General features: G+C 44.1%; 2 protein-coding genes across 6 annotated transcripts in view; one reads left to right on the forward strand and one right to left on the reverse strand.

Annotated features, from left to right (window-relative positions):
• capn9 (calpain 9) overlaps nucleotides 1–10,024 on the forward strand; it is a 114,321-nt gene extending 104,297 nt beyond the window's left edge. Inside the window, exons 19-20 of the mRNA XM_038800615.1 lie at nucleotides 3,608–3,666; nucleotides 8,050–10,024. Coding sequence (XP_038656543.1) covers nucleotides 3,608–3,666; nucleotides 8,050–8,076 — 86 coding nt within the window. The 3' untranslated portion in view covers nucleotides 8,077–10,024. The remainder of the gene's footprint in view (nucleotides 1–3,607; nucleotides 3,667–8,049) is intronic.
• Nucleotides 10,025–11,225: 1,201 nt separating this feature from the next.
• The window catches only part of LOC119967731 (katanin p60 ATPase-containing subunit A1-like), a 35,875-nt gene continuing 27,275 nt past the window's right edge, over nucleotides 11,226–19,825 (reverse strand). For all 5 annotated transcript variants that reach the window (XM_038800619.1, XM_038800617.1, XM_038800618.1 and 2 more), the window contains 4 exons: nucleotides 19,563–19,689; nucleotides 17,704–17,838; nucleotides 16,752–16,878; nucleotides 11,226–15,314 (listed from right to left, as the gene is read on the reverse strand). In XM_038800619.1, coding sequence (XP_038656547.1) covers nucleotides 15,116–15,314; nucleotides 16,752–16,878; nucleotides 17,704–17,838; nucleotides 19,563–19,689 — 588 coding nt within the window. In that variant the 3' untranslated portion in view covers nucleotides 11,226–15,115. The remainder of the gene's footprint in view (nucleotides 15,315–16,751; nucleotides 16,879–17,703; nucleotides 17,839–19,562; nucleotides 19,690–19,825) is intronic.

The raw sequence follows: 19,825 nt of genomic DNA on the forward strand, positions 1-19,825 counted from the left end.
GATCGGGAATAGCACCTTGAGAGGGCGGTGATCGGGAATGGCTCCCTGAGAGGGCGGTGATCGGGAATTGCTCTGAGAGGGCGGTGATCGGGAATGGCTCCCTGAGAGGGTGGTGATTGGGAATGGCTCTGAGAGGGCGGTGATCGGGAATGGCTCCCTGAGAGAGCGGTGATCGTGAATGGCTCTCTGAGAGGGCGGTGATCGGGAATGGCTCTGAGAGGGTGCTGATCGGGAATGGCTCTCTGAGAGGGTGGTGATCGGGAATGGCTCTCTGAGAGGGCGGTGAACGGGAATGGCTCTCTGAGAGGGTGGTGATCGGGAATGGCTCTGAGAGGGTGGTGATCGGGAATGGCTCTCTGAGAGGGCGGTGATCGGGAATGGCTCTCTGAAAGAGCGGTGATTGGGAATGGCTCTGAGAGGGCGGTGATCGGGAATGGCTCTGAGAGGGCGGTGATCGGGAATGGCACCCTGAGAGGGCGGTAATCGGGAATGGCTCCCTGAGAGGGCGGTGATCGGGAATGGCTCCCTGAGAGGGCGGTGATCGGGAATGGCTCCCTGAGAGGGCGGTGATCGGGAATGGCTCCCTGAGAGGGCGGTGATCGGGAATGGCTCTGAGAGGGCGGTGATCGGGAATGGCTCCCTGAGAGGGTGGTGATCGGGAATGGCTCTGAGAGGTTGGTGATCGGGAATGGCTCTGAGAGAGTGGTGATCGGGAATGGCTCACTGAGAGGGCGGTGATCGCGAATGGCTCCCTGAGAGGGCGGTGATCGGGAATGGCTCTGAGCGGGCGGTGATCGGGAATGGCTCTGAGAGGGCGGTGATCGGGAATGGCTCTGAGAGGGCGGTGATCGGGAATGGCTCCCTGAGAGGGCGGTGATCAGGAATGGCTCTGAGAGGGTGGTGATCGGGAATGGCTCCCTGAGAGGGTGGTGATCGGGAATGGCTCTGAGAGGGTTGTGATCGGGAATGGCTCTGAGAGAGCGGTGATCGGGAATGGCTACCTGAGAGAGCGGTGATCGGGAATGGCTCTGAGAGGGCGGTGATCGGGAATGGCTCTGAGTGGGCGGTGATCGGGAATGGCTCCCTGAGAGAGCGGTGATCGGGAATGGCTCTGTGAGGGCGGTGATCGGGACTGGCTCTCTGAGAGGGTGGTGATCGGGAATGGCTCACTGAGAGAGCGGTGATCGGGAATGGCTCTGAGAGGGCGGTGATCGGGAATGGCTCTCTGAGAGGGCGGTGATCGGGAATGGCTCCCTGAGAGGGCGGTGATTGGGAATGGCTCTCTGAGAGGGCGGTGATCGGGATTGGCTCTGAGAGGGCGGTGATTGGGAATGGCTCCCTGAGAGGGTGGTGATCGGGAATGGCTCCCTGAGAGGGTGGTGATTGGGAATTGCTCTGAGAGGGCGGTGATCGGGAATGGCTCTCTGAGAGGGCGGTGATCGGGAATGGCTCTCTGAGAGGGCGGTGATTGGGAATGGCTCTGAGAGGGCGGTGATCGGGAATGGCTCTCTGAGAGGGCGGTGATCGGGAATGGCTCCCTGAGAGGGCGGTGATTGGGAATGGCTCTCTGAGAGGGCGGTGATCGGGAATAGCTCTGAGAGGGCGGTGATTGGGAATGGCTCCCTGAGAGGGTGGTGATCGGGAATGGCTCCCTGAGAGTGTGGTGATTGGGAATTGCTCTGAGAGGGCGGTGATCGGGAATGGCTCTGAGAGGGCGGTGATCAGGAATGGCTCACTGAGAGAGCGGTGATCGGGAATGGCTCTCTGAGAGGGTGGTGATCGGGAATGGCTCCCTGAGAGGGCGGTGATCGGGAATGGCTCTCTGAGGGGGTGGTGATCGGGAATGGCTCTCTGAGAGGGTGGTGATCAGGAATGGCTCCCTGAGAGGGTGGTGATTGTGAATGGCTCCCTGAGAGGGCGGTGATCGGGAATGGCTCCCTGAGAGGGTGGTGATTGGGAATGGCTCCCTGAGAGGGTGGTGATCGGGAATGTCTCCCTGAGAGGGTGGTGATCGGGAATGGCTCTGAGAGGGCGGTGATCGGGATTGGCTCACTGAGAGAGCGGTGATCGGGAATGGCTCTCTGAGAGGGTGGTGATCGGGAATGGCTCCCTGAGAGGGTGGTGATCGGGAATGGCTCCCTGAGAGGGTGGTGATCGGGAATGGCTCTCTGAGGGCGGTGATCGAGAATGGCTCTCTGAGAGGGCGGTGATCGGGAATGGCTCTCTGAGGGTGGTGACCGGGAATGGCTCTGAGAGAGCGGTGATTGGGAATGGCTCCCTGAGAGGGTGGTGATCGGGAATGGCTCCCTGAGAGGGTGGTGATCGGGAATGGCTCTCTGAGAGGGCGGTGATCGGGAATGGCTCCCTGAGAGAGCGGTGATCGGGAATGGCTCCCTGAGAGGGTGGTGATCGGGAATGGCTCTGAGAGGGTGGTGATCGGGAATGGCTCTGAGAGGGTGGTGATCGGGAATGGCTCTCTGAGAGAGCGGTGATTGGGAATGGCTCCCTGAGAGAGCGCTGATCGGGAATGGCTCCCTGAGAGGGTGGTGATCGGGAATGGCTCTGAGAGGGTGGTGATCGGGAATGGCTCTGAGAGGGCGGTGATCGGGAATGGCTCTGAGAGGGTGGTGATCGGGAATGGCTCTGAGAGAGCGGTGATCGGGAATGGCTCTGAGAGAGCGGTGATCGGGAACGGCTCTGAGAGGGCGGTGATCGGGAATGGCTCTGAGAGGGCGGTGATCGGGAATGGCTCCCTGAGAGGGTGGTGATTGGTAATGGCTCCCTGAGAGGGTGATGGAAGCAGATTCAATAGTAACTTCCAAAAGAATTTTGGTTTCGAAGAGAAAAGATGTGCAGGGCTATGGGGGTGGAGTTGGGATAGTGGGACACTTGTAAAGAGCAGGCACAGGAATAATGAACAAAATAATTTCCTTCTATGCTATGCTGATTCGATGTCTGTTATAAATTTAATCAACACCGGACACACGAGCGCTGAATTGAAGCTTTTTGAAACACAGCTGGTGCAGCTGATTCAATGAAAATAATAGGATAGGAGGAATTGGGATTTTGAGTAATGAGGGGTATTTGATTAATGGAGAGTGATAGGGGAATTATTAATTGGAATTTCAACTAACTGGGAGGAATGTTGGGCCAATGCAGATACAGAGTCAGGTACTGGTCAGGTCAATCTGAATGTCATCTGGGTGCACTCATATTCATATTGTGTCTGGTGCAGATGGAATGGAACCAGCCCCCTCAGATCGGAGTCTGTCCTCTTTCCTGTTTTGTGCTCCACAAAGAGGTCAGAGGCCCAGGCTCTGATTCAATTCAAATCAGCAGGAATGATCCCAGGTCATGGGCCTGTAACAAAGGGACCAAGGCTGAGTTGTGTGAGGACAGGCTTTTACAAACGTAAAAGTTAATCCCAGGTAGTGGCTCAGTTTATGTTACTGACCTTTCAAGCCAACTATTTGTAGTCCTCTTTCATTAAGCCGAAAGACAATTTTCTCACACCTTTATGAACAACCCATCGAGATGATAGTAGTTAAATAATTAGGTCTTGTGATATGTCCCGTAGTACTCACTGTGGGTTTTATTTTAAAAACAGGGCTGTTCAAGTCGCTTGATTCCCGGCAGACTGGTGAGGTGACAATGAACTTGCTGCAGGTAAGAAATTGTTCTTCAACCATTATTTGTTTAGTGCAGAGCCTTCGACCCAGCCACACCCACCTATGCCAAGATCAATGTCCCTAGGCATTGAAACAATATCAGGGCATTTGCATGTACGTGGGAACGGAAACCACATATGTCCAAAAGTCAATAGGCTTAACATTCCAGGATGAATGTTGGGATATACTAGACCATGGCATCGCAAAGTGGCAACAGAAGTCATTTATCTGCGAGGAGCAGATTCCAACAAACTCTGTCTCCCAACTGTATCTTTTATTCCTATTCTGATATTTAGCCCCCAAAATCAATTTTGCGACACAATTTGTTTTAAATTTCTATAATATTTGCACTTCTGATTCGGTCTCCTGCCTTTAAGCGATTAATATTGGTTTAGTGATTTATTCAAAAGGCAGGACTACCACTCACACCTTCAATACTACCCTTGAGAATCAGCCTAGATGTGTACTTAAGTCTCTGGTGTGCTGTGGGACTTTCACCCACAACTTGCTGACTCCAGGATGAGAGTCTTACCCACTGAGCCATATTCCCATCTGACATGGGATCTCGTTGTCATGGTAGTGGCACCATTTCCAATTACAGCTAAGGTGAGAAAGGTTGTACAAAGCTATGAAGTAAGTTGTTGTTTTCTTAACAACAGCTCCAGGGTCCCAGGTTCGATTCCGGCTTGGGTCACTGTCTGTGCGGAGTCTGCACATCCTCCCCGTGTGTGCGTGGGTTTCCTCCGGATGCTCCGGTTTCCTTCAACAGTCCAAAGATGTGCAGGTTAGGTCGATTGGCCATGCTAAATTGCCCTTAGTGTCCAAAATTGCCCTTAGTGTTGGGTGGGGTTCCTGGGTTATGGGGATAGGATGGAGGTGTTAACCTTGGGTAGGGTGCTCTTTCCAGGAGCCGGTGCAGACTCGATGGGCCGAATGGCCTCCTTCTGCACTGTAAATTCTGTGTAAAATACTTCATTCAAGTCTATTATTGATCATTTTGTGCCTGGGAAAGGAAACAGCTAAACTTACTGGGTGTTTGAAGACCACTGACGGAGCTGAATTCTGTCACCACTTCATTTTCTCCCTCCTGGGGGATTGCTCGAGGAAGGAGCTCACTTTCCAGTCACCGCCCCCCCCCCCCCCTCGCCCCAACCAACAGCAGGATTCAACTGTAGGAAAAATATGACACTGCACTTTTATTGCTCCGCTGCCCAGGATTTCAATGTAAATTATACTTACAGTTGCTATAACGTGCTCAGTCAATTCCCCAGTTTTATTAATCAGCGCCATGTTCTTGTGCCCTTGTACTTACTGTCCTCCCTTTCTGCTCACTCAGTACCCTCTCCTTATCATCTGGTTATTCCTAACTTTGTTAATATGTGTTGCTGATATTTTACATCAGGTTAAAGTCCAACAGGTTTGTTTCGAATCACTAGCTTTCGGAGCACAAAGTTTCTACAAAGATGCAAGAAAGCAGACAAGATCCCGAAAGGGCTACAGATTACAAACCCACTCAAGTCGACCTATAACACAGACTCCACTGAGAAACTCTGCCGTCGCACCTATCTCACACTCCTCAACCACCTCATACATCAGTTCTGCAGCAGACGCCGCAACCTGGAAACCAAGATAGAGGCCATATTCTCAACTTGCGTTCAGGACTCAGCAGACCAGCTGCGGAACACCGCCAAACAGATGAGACAACAATACTGCGTGGCGCACCAAGAACAGGAAGGTTGAGAAACTTGGCATCACCACCAGCAGCTACCAAGCCTCCCTAGGCACCACAGTAGAAAACAATACAAAACAATACTATTGTCAACTTGTCAGACTACACCCCTCAACCAGACAAAATCAAAGTCCTCAGCAGAGGGCTCAATTTCAGCACCACCACCAAAATGGACCCCATCAGTCTTGCGGCAGACACGGAGGAATTCATCAGGCGAATGAGGCTCCGGGAGTTCTTCCATAGACCCCAAGAGGCCAACAGCGAACCCAATGAGACAACCAATGAACCGGAACACAAGACTGAGAGATCTGCGATACGGCAACCGAAGAGGAAAGAGTCGAATTGGACGCCTCCGGAAGACCGCTGCCCTAGACTCGACAGGTATGCTGAAGCCGTCAGAAGTCGTGTCAATGCCAGATTCAGCAGTCGCATTCACAAGACAGCCCCGGACGTCACCCAAGCACAACGCAACGCCATCTCAAGACCAACCGCATCATCGTCATCAAACCAGCAGACAAAGGAGGGGCCACTGTCACACTGAACAGAACGGACTACTGTAAAGAAGTGTACCGACAACTCAACAACCAGGAACACTACAGACAGTTACCCACAGATCCAACCAAGGAACACACCTGCCAACACAAGAGACTGATCAAGACCAAGGATCCAGACCCTCAGAGCACCCTACGTGCTCTCATCCCACATACTCCCCGTGTTGGGGATCTCTACTGCCTTGCGAAAATACACAAGGCCAACACACCAGACCATCCTATCGTATCAAGCAATGGGACCCTGTGTGAGAACCTCTCTGGCTACATCGAGGGCATTTTGAAACCCATCGTACAAGGAACGCCCAGGTTCTGTCGCGATACGATGACTTCTTACAGAAACTCAGCACCCATGGACCAGTTGAACCAGGAACATTCCTTGTCAGAATGGACGTCTTGGCACTCTATACCAGCATCCCCCATGACGACGGCATTACTGCAACAGCCTCAATACTCAACGGCGACAACTGCCAATCTCCAGACGCAATTCTGCAACTCATTCGCTTCATTCTGGATCATGACGTCGTCACCTTCGACAAGTTCTTCATCCAGACACATGGAACAGCCATGGGGACCAAATTCGCACCTCAATATGCCAACATCTTCATGCACAAGTTTGTCAAAGACCTCCTTCCCGTACAGGACCTTCAACCGACGTTATACACCAGATACATCGATCACATTTTTTCCTTTGGACCCACAGCGAAGAATCACTGAAACGACTACACGATGACATCAATAAGTTCCATCCCACCAGCAGACTCACCATGGACTACTCTCCAGAATCGGTTGCATTCTTGGAGACACTCATCTCATCACAGTCACTTCTGTACTTTGCTTTACAGCAAGCCCATGGATAACCTCACAATGCTCGACATCTCCAGCTTCCACCCTAAATACGTTAAAGAAGCCATCCCCATATGGACAAGCCCTCCGTATACACAGGATCTGCTCAGATGAGGCATTACAGACATCTACAGACGCTGAAGGATGCCATTGTACGAACGGGATATGGCACTTGACTCATCGATCGACAGTTCCAACGCGCCACAGCAAAAAACCGCACCGACTCCTCACAAGAAAAACACGGGACACAACCGACAGTATACTTCGTCGTCCAGTACTATCCCGGAGCAGAGAAACTATGACATCTTCTTCGCGGCCTTCAACACGTCATCAGTGAAGATGAACATCTTGCCAAGGTCATCCCCACAGCCCCACTACTTGTCTTCAAATAGCTGCGCAACCTCAGACCATTGTTTGCAGCAAACTATCCAGCCTTCAGAACAGCGGCCACACTACGCAACCTCTGCAAGACGTGCCAGATCATCGGCATGGATACCACCATTACACATGAGAACACCACCCACCAGGTACGTGGACATACTTGTGCGACTCGGCCTACGTTGTCTACCTCATACGCTGTTGGAAAGGATGTCCCGAAGCGTGGTACATTGGAGAGACCATGCAGACACTGCGGCAACGGATGAACAGATATCGTGCAACAATCGTGAGGGAGGAATGTTCCCTTCCGGTAGGGGAACACTTCAGCAGTCAAGGGCATTCCCGCCTCTGATCTTCGGGTAAGCGTTCGCCAAGGCGGCCTTCAGGACGTGCGACAACGCAGAATCGCCAAGCAGAAACCTATAGCCAAGTTCCACACACGAGTACAGCCTCAACCGGAACCTTGGATTCATGTCGTATTACATTCACCCCAACCATCTGGCCCGGGCTTGCAAAATCCTACCAACTGTCCTGGCTTGAGACAATTCACACCTCTTTAACCTGTGAGTATCCCTCTCTCCAGTTGCTCCATCTGGACCTGCAAAGACTTAATTACCTGCAAAGACTCTCATTCAAAGTATCACCTTGCATCATTGACTTTGTCTATATATGTTTCTGGAACCTACCTCTTTATTCACCTGATGAAGGAGCTGTGCTCCGAAAGTTAGTGATTCAAAACAAATCTGTTGGACTTTAACCTGGTGTTGTAAGACTTCTTAATGTGCTCACCCCAGTCCAACACCGGAATCTCCACAAAATGATATTTTACATGATCAACCCTTTTCATTGTTTAACCCATGTTGCTGTGTTTTTTAAACAGTGGCTCCACATGACCATGGACATTTGAAGATGGAACTGGAGATCCTCGTACTTCAGTGCATTCTGCCATCACAAATATCTTGATTTCAGCATTAACAGGGGTACTATGTGTAAACAGAATTAGGTCTTATTTGTTCACTTGTATTGTACTTTATTGTACTTCCTTGCTGGAAGTGTTTTGGAGAACTGTCCTGTTATTGATGGTGTTGCTTTTGATATATTGTCTACTGTTATTCCTCCATTTTAAAGCCAACATTTGCAGGCATTCCACATATCCCTAATGTAGGGATATGGGCACTGATTGGGTAAATATGATTAGAACGATTTGCTTGGATAAACATTGACGCAGACTGGTTGGGCTAAATGCTTGTTTCTTTTCTGTACTTTCCCATTCAGTCCATCCTTTTTAATCCTCTTCCATGGAAAGTTATCCATTCAGTACCTTAGTCACCAATTAAAGGCTGCCCTGCAAGCATATTAACTTTTCCACTAAAATCTATCCCTTGGGGACATTAATTCACCTATTGTGGCACCGAATTGCATGTTTGACAACCCTAATCATTTTACCTTAATTAGTTATTTCTCCCATTTTTCATGGATAGATTATCTTATTAATTGTTCACTCACCAAAAACCAAGATAACCTTGCTGAACGTTTGAAGGAATAGCCATTCATGAGTGGTTGGTGAATGGTATAGATGCATCTAAGGGGAAGCTAGATAAGTACATGAAAATAAGAGAATATACTGATATAGTTGGATGATGTACATGAAAATAAGAGAATATACTGATATAGTTGGATGATGTGGGGTGGGAAGAGATCCATGTGGGGCATAAACAGTGGTGCAATATATATATATATATATAGCTGTTTAACTATTTGGGTAATTCCATGTCATTTCTGAGGGCTTTTTAATTGAAAGAATTTAGCCTTTCAGTGGCAAATTTGGTTTGGCACAGCAATTGGATTATCACACTTTAGCTGTTAGGATAAATATATAATAGGTACTTATAGAGCATGTTCAAGGACTGTGTTGATGCTGTACAATGTCTTATAACACGATAACTGGACACATTATTTGGTTTCTGTTTTAATTGACCTCAGGTTTTTGTGAACGTCCAGCACAGATCTCATGTCCTGTAACATCTTCTTATTGCACTGACTTACTGCCAGTTTATACTCAAAACTCAGAACACAATGAGCTGGAGTTCAAAAACCACAGTATTTTTTTTCAAGATGAAAGCTGATCCAACCACCTTATGTTGGTGGAGAGGAAATTTCAATCAGAACTATAATGTGCCTTTAAACCGTTTGATGTAATAACTGCATTCAGCTGCACACTGCCATAAACTGCAAGACCAGTGCGGCACATGAAGAATGAAAATTATCTTTTTATACATAAACTTTCCATTCCCTTCCCATTTTGTTCACCATATTCATACCTAATCTAATCCAGGCTAATCTAATCACTGGGTGGTGCTTCCCTGACCAGACTGTCCTGGTCCAATCTCAGAATGTTCCTGTGCATGCCAGAACTATCCCAATTTGTGTCATTACTGTTGAAGTGTGCTAATACTGGCCCAGTACTATTTAGTATATACCAGGTGCTGTCTCAGACTGTCCCAGTGCTGTGACAATACTGCACTATACTTTGCTACTTGGTGTGCCAGTGATGGCCCGAGAACATATTTTAAAAAAACAATTAATTCATTAAACATTATAAATTGGCACAATCGCACTCACCTCAGTCTGCATCCACCAGAAGAGTTATAATTTTTCATATTTCCTGGTGCAGTGTTTGTTGCATTGTTTTGCTACAAGATGTTACTGAATTGCTCGTCAAACACCCAAAGATGCCAAAGTACTGCCCTGTAGTTTTTAACCTTTGGTTTAGATTCTGCTCTGCATTTTATACCATTTAAACCAACTTTATGCTGATGCGGTGGAGATAATGGAAATAAAGTCTATAGTCACTACCATGTTGTTTTTCTGCCTCTACATTGTTCACATTTCAATTACTTCCTGCTAAAGGTCTCATGCGCCATGTTTAAATATTTGCAGGGGGATGGGACGAGAATACAAAACGAGGGCAAAATGTGGAATAAAAATATCAAATGGAGGAGATATTCAGTCCTGGCAGGATCTGCAGAGAGAGAAAAAGTCAGTGCTCCAGTTCCGAGACGTTATAGCAAGCAAAAAGGAGGGTGGCGGTTAAAAGAACAACAGGAATGGTACAAGATAGAGTGGGAAGACAGAAAAGATCAAATTACATTAAATGACAAATGGTTTAATGGCGAAAGGGTAATAGGAAAAATAAAGTAGTGTGTCTAGAGGTGTATATGGCAGTATCCTGAATAGCTGTCATTTGAAAGGAAACAGGAGGGGAAAATAAACAAAGAAAAGGGAATCAAAATGGGGGCAGGAGTAATGATATAAACTTGAACTTGTTATTCAGTCTAGAAGACAGTAAAGCGTCTAATTGAAAGGCGAGGTTCTGTTCCTCAAAACTCTGATGAGTTCAATGAAACACTGCAGAGGAGTGAGATCAAGGGACTTGGGGTTATGTTTTGACTGATGGGATGACTCCAGAACATTTCCAATCTGATTTTGTGTCTCCAGTGTAGAGACCATTGTGAGCAGCGAATACAGTAAACTAAATTGATAAATACAGGTAAATTTCTGCTTCTTGCTACAGCATGGTAGTTGGCGAAAGCAGCATAAATGCATTTTAAGGAGAAGCTGGATGAGCATGTGATAAAGGAATAGAAGGATTATGGTGTTAGAGTGATATGAAAAGGTGTCCCACTATGTGGAGCAGAATCATGGCATAGATTGGAAGGCTAGATGTTTGTGCTGAACATTCTATTTAATTACACAGATTTGGTGCTAGATATAACATGTGGACTGTTGCTAGGTTTTCAAGGCTGCCTTCATGTGCTTTGTAGTTGACAGGGTGATCGTTAACACCCATGAAGGGAGTTGCGAAATCAGATACTTGTGAATCACTGGAGCTCCATCAATCACTGGAAAGGTTTTTTGCTTGCCCAGCGATCTAGGAAAAATACCAAAGCACTCAGGAATGACGACAGCACTCTTTCTGCATCACGGCAGGCATTGCAATCCTGCGCTTCCACTGACCTTAATCTTCAAAGAGCTGCATCAACAATAACAAGTGAATAATAGCAGTAGCATATTTTAATGATAGCCCTTCAAACCTTTGCACTTACAGCTGTGTAGTCGGGGCTCCTGCACCCATGACCGTATAAGCAGAGCTCTTGCATCTGTGACAGTATAAAGTCACCACTTGGTGCCAAGTTGTCAGCCTGGTCTCCTTCCCCATGTCAGGAACGTTCGTCAGGTCCAGCAATGTTGAAAGTCCATTGCCAGTCTTTATGGACACATTGATATCTTAACCCACCGACAGATCCAAAATAAATTTGTCACAATATGTTGATTGGTTGCTGGCAGGTTGCATTTTTAAAAAATTGGATGTTGCAGACTATCATTTGTCTCCTGGAGCCTCGAAACATACTTATCTGATTCGGTGGCAAAGTTCTCTTTGGTTTCGTTGGGACTAGATGACCATTTGGGATCTTCTATTTTGATTGCAGCATGTGTTTCTGCATAGGTTTTAACAGTAGAGTATTTGTAAGCACCGGTTTTGCTAGTTCCAGTTTCAATATCATCACTTTCTAGTAGCGTCAGCAGTTACAGCACAAAAGGATTCATTCAGAAAAACTCAAATCTTCAATTGCAGGACTAAATGTACATCAAAATGTTTTCAGCAGCGTCCTTTTATTGAAGGCAGTTCCTTACACAAACAGTGAAATGTATTGGGAGAGTTGAAGTACAAATATTAAGTGTATAAAATCTATAAAATACTGTACTCACTCTTTGGAGCACATCTTAATTTATTTTAATCAAAGAGGGAAAATGGAACGTTATTGATGTTTCAAAAGCTGAGTTTGAACATCTTTTTGTAAAAATTTAGAGTACCCAATTATTTTTTTTCCAATTAAGGGGCAATTTAGCGTGGCTAATCCGCCTACCCTGCACATCTTTGGGTTGTGGGGGTGAAACCCACGCAGACACGGGGAGAATGTGCAAACTCCACACAGACAGTGACCCAGGGCCGGGATTCAGGTCCTCAGCGCCGTAGGCAGCAATGCTCACCCCTGTGCCACCGTGCTGCCCTGAGTTTGAACATCTTACTGCTACAGATATGATGGTGGATAGCAAATTAACAATTTGTTGTAATGGACCATCAAATATGCAGATTGATAAATGTTTGCAGAAAATGCGATTGTTTTAACACAGTCTGTTTATGTGATTATCCATTCTTTCACTTTATGTTTGGTTTATATACCACCAGGAGTTTCCATCTTTCTCTCTATAGGCTTGGTATAAAAAAGGTTCAGCATCTTGAATGATGTCTAATCTCCAAATTCCATTTCATAATCATTTTGCACAAATCGGTTGTGCATATAAGGACATAATTCATTTAAAATCATCCTCAATTCAGTTTTTGACCAATAAAACAAATAAGAACATAAACTTCAGGTTCTGATTAGTTGTACCATTCTGCCCCAATAGAAAGGTAATGGACATTGTTCCTTCTTAGCAAATATCTGCCTCATTAACTAAGGCAGCTCTGGAGTGTACCTTTTTTGCTAAATCGAGAGTGGAGATCAAAGAGGTAAAAGGATGTTCTTCACATTTCCACATACAATGATAAGTGTCAAAGGCCATAGATTTCAGGTCAGTTTGAAGTGCAGACATGGAGGGTCAGACATTCATTCTTAGTTAACCTACAGAAAATTTCACAAACGTAGTAAATGGCCAATGCACAAGAGAATTTCCTTAAAGGATGCTGGTCTGCTCAGGAACAAGACAAATAGATAATTTTAACTGAACCACACAAAATATCAATCTTGTGATGATTTACCCCAAGTATTGTTCCCAATTAATTATGTTGTCTTATTCGAACACACAAACTAAATGGAAGAAATATGAATAGGTGAATATTACTATTACATTAAGATTACAGGAGAAAAACTAAGGTAAGAACGAACAGGAACATTACATTTTAACGGATTTAAGTGACAATTGTGAAATCCATGGATGAAGTTTCTCCATTTGGCAATACAAGCCTTCAAACATGGAGGTCAAATTTGGGTACAATCCAGGTGAACCATATGTCTACCCCTGCCTAATGAGCCATGGCACACTGGTCCTCAAACTGGGAATAGGGTGGTGTCAATCTAGATTTGTTTCTGCACCAAGAATCATTTTTTTTTTTTTTAATTTAGAATACCCAATTATTGTTTTCCAATTAAGGGGCAATTTAGCGTGGCCAATCCACCTACCCTGCTTATCGTTGGGTTGTGGGGACGAAAACCACGCAAGCACAGGGAGAATGTGCAAACTCCACACGGACAGTGACCCAGAGCCGGGATCGAACCTGGGTCCTCGGCGCCGTGCGGCAGCAGGGCTAACCCACTGCGCCACCTTGCTGCCCTAGAATCAATTATGTTTAACTGTTCTTACAGCCAAAATCATTTTCTGCAGGATAACAGACCCGCTAAATCCTTGTACTGATTCTGTAGTAAAGCGATGCAACAATTTAAAAGCTGCAAGAACTAGTGGTGGGATGCCTCCTACAGGGGAGTGTTTGACTCATTTTAAAACTAGGAGCAGGCATCACCCTTTAATTGAATGAAAAAAATGGTCAGAGCATGTTGCTGATTTGCACAGTTGGCATCGAGGACCCCAGTGAAAATAAAGATGTTCAAAATCACCCTCACAATCTTTGAGTAAGATTTTCTTCAGAATTTAAACTGGGAAATACACAGAAATCAGTAGAAGGTGAATCAAGCATTTTCTAATGTGGGAAACAACAAAAATATCTGACAGGAAGAAAATAAAATAACTAAAGATTAACCCTCTTATACAGCTTTGGGGGGGTGGGGGGGAGATGAGGTGATTGTCCAGACAGGAAGTGTGTCAAATGCTATTCCTTCCTTTAGAATAATACATTGTATCTACATGTGCTGACTGAATAAACAGAATCAAGATTGTAACTAGTGACTATTTATTAAAATATTCAGAGATCAGTTTTATGGAATGTATAACCTGCTAACACCTTTCAACTGGGTCACAAGTGTGCATTAAATGCAGTGGGTCTGACTGCTTATGTGTTTTGGCATCCTTAAGGTTGATCCTTTATAATTTATGGAGCAACTTCACATAAAGGATTAAGGCAACAACGAGTTAAGATGAAGGGAGGAAAGGACAAATCAGAGTAAAACAGAGGGCAAAAAAGAAAAGGGAAATAAACAAGACTGAAATGAATGAGAACAAGAATACAGGGAAAAAGAGAATATAATTTCATCTTATCACCGTACTCATTCTGCATGTCACTTGGATTTCAAGATGTGTTTTAAGGAGATTTAGGGATTATAAATTACAAGAATAATTAAGAGGGAAGCCCATCGAAATGTAATTAAAAATAGTAATTCAAAAAATTCTGGTTAATGCTTACTTGCAATTCCATTCAGAAGTGAAAACAATTGACTCGCCTGAATGAGGTTTATGATTTAGCTCCCTGACCAAATCGATGCTGAAGCAAACAGTTGTATTCATACAGTTATTAATAGTCATCACTAATCCTTGCTTCAACATCAACTATAAACATTAACTCATACTGGCAGATTCAAATTTTTCCAGAAGACATTAAATAAAATCATTTTTTTTAAAAATAGACTGACATCGGTAAAGAAATAATTATTAGAATTAAACAGAATTCTTTGCACTGATTTGATTTTTTAAAAAAAACATAGATCTCACATCCTTACTTTGGTTTGTCAATATCCCCCATTTAAATAAAAACATTCTAGAAAGTAAGAAATAAAAGATGGACAGAAGTAAGGATTTGACAGCAAATTACTTTTAAATAGGGCACTGAAGGTAACCATTTTTGGCCTGAGGTTTAAGAAGTCAACCTTCCATCTTACCTGAGTGAACTTAATAATATTTAGCTGGTACTAACTAAATGTGTTTCACATGGATCAATAGGAACCAAACTCTGCAATCCATTTCTCATACTTCTCAAGGTCTGCAGCAGAAACAGATTTAGAAACTTTTTTTAAGGCCATTCCAAAGTCTTCCATGGTTGTCGGCATCTGCAATTCATCCCTGGAGATGTTTCGTATTTCTTCAGGAGTTAGTCCTTGGATGCGACGTCGCATGGCCATCATGGAAGCATCCCTGCAGAAAATTAAAATTGGAATATAATTAGATAATTAGAGAGCAAGAGTGGAGTATGAGCACAGCAAAAGGCTGTGTAAAGTGTTGATAAACAAATGGTATCAAATACATTTTACCTGCCCACTCCCCTACCAAAGCCACAAATGCCTCCATTTGTGATTGTGAAGGAGTTCCATATCGTCCACTTTGTCCTCCTTGAGGTCATTTAATATTTCTTACTGTATGTCATGTATTCCCCCCTTCTAGTCTACTGCTCCTTGTATAGTTACAATATCTATCAATAGAAGCTATGCATCCCCAGTGTTATCTCCAGTAGCCCCTTCCCAAGTTTCTACCCCCTCCCTCACACAAGGATCAGCTTCCACATTAATGAAAATACCTAGCCCTAAATCCCTGTCTCCAATGGATAGCATATATTAATGAGGAGGATGTCATAGAAACTGTAGTGATGAGAATATACTTGTGATCTTTAGGCAATCTCCACTCTAGTAGAAATAAAGAGAAAATGTGATTGAGGTTTTTAAAAAATATACAACATTTTGGTAGGAGAAATTAGGGAAAGATTATTTTCACTATTTAGAGAGTCAATGAAGTGGGACCATTAATTCAAAATTATGACTGAAAGGCAGAAGAATGGTCTGCTGTCTACTTTCGTTTCTGAAGTGCTTTAAGAACCTCTGGAATTTGTCACCCCAGAATGTGGTGGATCTTGGGACAGTGAGTAAATTTAAGGAGGAGCTAGATATTTTTAATTGATAATGGGTAGAAGGGTTATGGAGAATGGGCAGAATGGTGGAGTTAAGGCCAGGATGAGATCAGCTATGATCAAATGGCGGAGCAGACCCGATGGGCCAAATTGCATATTCTGCTCCTATATCTTATGAACTTATTATGAACTAAGTCTTCAAGATGCAAGAAAAATGAAAGATGTTGCTGTATCAGTATAGGAATAAAATTGGTATAAATAAATTGTATTTAAGTTTGAATGAGGTACAAGCATGGGAGTGTAAGCAAATGACCAAGTGCATAAGAATTCAAGTTTGTGTGGGGGTGGTAGGGGGTGCAGTATAAGCATCCGTGCAGAATATATAGATGAGGGTTTAAGTAGAAGAGATTGCATTTCACATCTTCAAGCTATCCCAATGCTACTCTAAAATGGCAGTCATTGTTGTTTTGCAAGTGAAAGTGAGCCCGATTTGCACATCGCAAGATTCCACAAACAGCAAATCAAATGTGAACAGTTAGTCTGTTTTGCATGTTCATTCCAACACTTACCAGCACACATAACTCCGCTTTGGTTTTCAAGATATACAAGTAAACAATTTGAGTGTCTTTGGTTTTCATGTAGTTTTTAGATTTCAATTTCATTTTGCTGTACAACTGAGGTTTATAAAGCATCAAGAGATAAGAATTCAATACTTTTGTGTTGAAACAAACCTGCAAACGTTGGTAATATCTGCTCCAGAATACCCTTCCATTTGTTCGGCTATTTTTTTGACATCGACATCATCTGCCACCTCCAATTCTCGGAGGTTTATCCGTAGCAACTCCTCTCTGCCCGTTGCTGAAATAAAGATTGAATTTGTATTGAACTTATTTTGGTATATATCACCAGACAAGCACCATTACAGGTAAATGCTGACACCCAACAGGGTCTTTATTCGATCCTGGAACCAAGACTGTCAAAATACTGAATTTACACCATTAAAATGTCAAGATTTTCCTGCTGCTCCTTTTCACATTTGCTTTGCTAAACAATGTCATCAATTAAAGATAATGTAAACCGCATAACTTAGGATTCACTCTGTAGAATTAAACAAAACAGGAAAATGTAGGTTATAGTATTCCACAACCAAATGTAACAAGGAATCTGCAACACCTTAGAATCAAAAATATGTTCTGTTAAATAACGATTCTTTTCCGTTACAAATTTTGAATGCAATATCCATAAAGCTGAATGTTAACCTAGTCTAATAACAATTAGAAAGGCCAAGCTTACATTGCACGCTAGAGGCTTCAATTGCTATATATTTCATCAACTAGTTAATAATAATCTTTATCAGTGTCAACAGTAGGCTTACATTAACACTGCAATGAAGTTACAGTGAAAATCCCCTAGTTGCCACATTCTGGCACCTGTTCAGGTACATAGAGGGAGAATTCTGAACGTCCAATTCACCTAATAGGCACATCTTTTGGGACTTGTGGGAGGAAACCGGAGCACCCGGAGGAAACCACACAGACATGGGGAGAACATGGAGACTCTGCAGATAGTGACCCAAGCCGAGAATCAAACCTGGGTCCCTGCTGCTGTGAAGCAACAGTGCTAACCACTGTGCTATTGTGCCGACCAATTAACACTTCAGTATAACTAAACTGTCATCGGTACCTGAAGGTAACGGAATGTAAATTCGTTTTTCTAGACGCCTCCTTAGAGCTTCATCGATATCCCATGGGAAATTAGTAGCTGCTAGAACCATTACCATCTTGGAAGGATCATCATTTTCCGATGCACCTCCAACACCTAATACGGGGAAATAGATATAAAAATAATATATTTCATATAACCTGAAAGTGACATCAAATTGAAACTTTCCACATCATTCAAAGTTCAATTTAGTTCCTGCTGCAGAGAACCGATAAAGAAAAAGGGAGAAAGGAGAATGAAAATGAGAAAAAAAAACCGAGATAAAAGAAAACAATGTAAAAAAAACAAGGAAGCTAAGCAAAATAAGTGATAGCCATTTACTGGTTAATTCCTCAGGGCAATGCCCTCAATCAGGATCAAACTGCTTGATTTAAATTTTAAACAATGCTTGGCAGTTAACTGTCAAGTCACCTGTTGCATTCTCCATGGCAATGCCTCTACCGATGAGAGCTTGCCAACCAATCAGTAAATTCTTTTCATACAATATTAATTGTAGTTTCCCCCTTGTATTGGTATTCCTGTGAAGTGTTCTGAGTGCAAGGTGAAAGATTTTGACAGCTTTTATTCAGCAAAAAAAACTTTCTTACACTTCAAGATTAGGAGGTTTCGATTTCTCACACTTCTGCTCACATTCCCTCCTGGAATAATATGGTGCCTCTTGTCCTCACATTCCACACCATCACATTCAGCGATTGCCCCCTGCCATTTCCGCCACATCCAGAATGATGCCACATCTTCTCCGCTCCCCCCCCCCCCTTCCTTTCAGCATGCAGAAGGAACTGATCCCTCTGTGACAGCTTGGTTCACACATTATCAATACCCCATCTTCTTCCCATGCAACAACGACACCCAGCATTTTACCTCCTCAATGTCCAAGAACCAGGGAATTAGCAATTGACTTGCACTTTTACTCACTGCTCATAATGTAGTCCCCTCCACTCTGGAGACCAAACATAGATTAAGGTCATCACTTTGCAGAACACCTTTCAGTCCACAAGTGTGTTCCTGAGCTTCCAGTCACATGTCATTTAAATTTTCTGCCCCACAGTGCCTGCAAACTCTCTGTTCTCAGGCTCCTACACTGTGCCAATTCAGCTCACCATAAGTGAGAAACAGTAGCTCATCTCCTGATTAGGCCTTTTATAGTGATCTAGAGTCTAAAATGAATTCAAAAATTTCAGATCATAACTCCTGCCCCTATTTTTCAGATAAGAGTTGCTGCTATTTTTCTATTCCCACTTATACTTTCCCTACACTTAAATGTTGTTTCTTTACTCTTCCAAATACCAACATCATTTGCCTCTCATCCTTTTGTCTTTTAATCTCTCGACTTCTACCCCATCAGATTTTCCCTGTTCTTGCCGCTCTCATTCCCTTCCTCTGTGCTTGCTTAAAACTGATGTTATCTTGATCTTTTTGCACTCTGATGAAAGGTCATTGATCTGAGACATTAACTGAGTCTCCCTCCATAGCTACTGCCTGACCTGCGGAGAATTACCGGCATTTTCTATTTTATTAGTGAACCCGTGCCAATCTTGTGTTTAGTTAGATCAGCAGTTGATGTGCCACAATCGGTCTCAGCACACCTAGACTGGGGCAAACAACAAAGAAAGACATTAACAAGATTGCTAATTAGAAGCATCCTTTGGTAATGTGGATGTAAACTGAGATGTTGTGCTTCATTTATAGTTAACGTAAACAAACACAAGGGCTGGTTATGATGTTCTCCATGGTTAAATAACCGGCTAACATTTGGGCAAGGTTCCATCACCAATTGGGCGGCGGGGGGGGGGGGGGGGGGGGGGGGAGAGAGCACTTACCATCCATCTGAACAAGTAGCTCTGCCTTCACTCGTCTGCTGGCCTCATGCTCCTCAGCAGTTCCCCTACGACTGCAAATGGAGTCAATTTCGTCGATGAAAATGGTTGTTGGGGCATAAAATCTGGCCTCGAAAACAAGAAACAGGAATGCATCGTCAGGTAACACCTCAACATCACTTCCAGTAATAAAGTCATTTTTAAAGAGCGATGAACAAAGGTTTGAGTCTGGAAAGCCCAGTAGTAAATTGAGAGAGATGACACCC

Source organism: Scyliorhinus canicula, chromosome 6 (assembly GCF_902713615.1).
Source record: "Scyliorhinus canicula chromosome 6, sScyCan1.1, whole genome shotgun sequence".
NCBI lineage: Eukaryota > Metazoa > Chordata > Chondrichthyes > Carcharhiniformes > Scyliorhinidae > Scyliorhinus > Scyliorhinus canicula.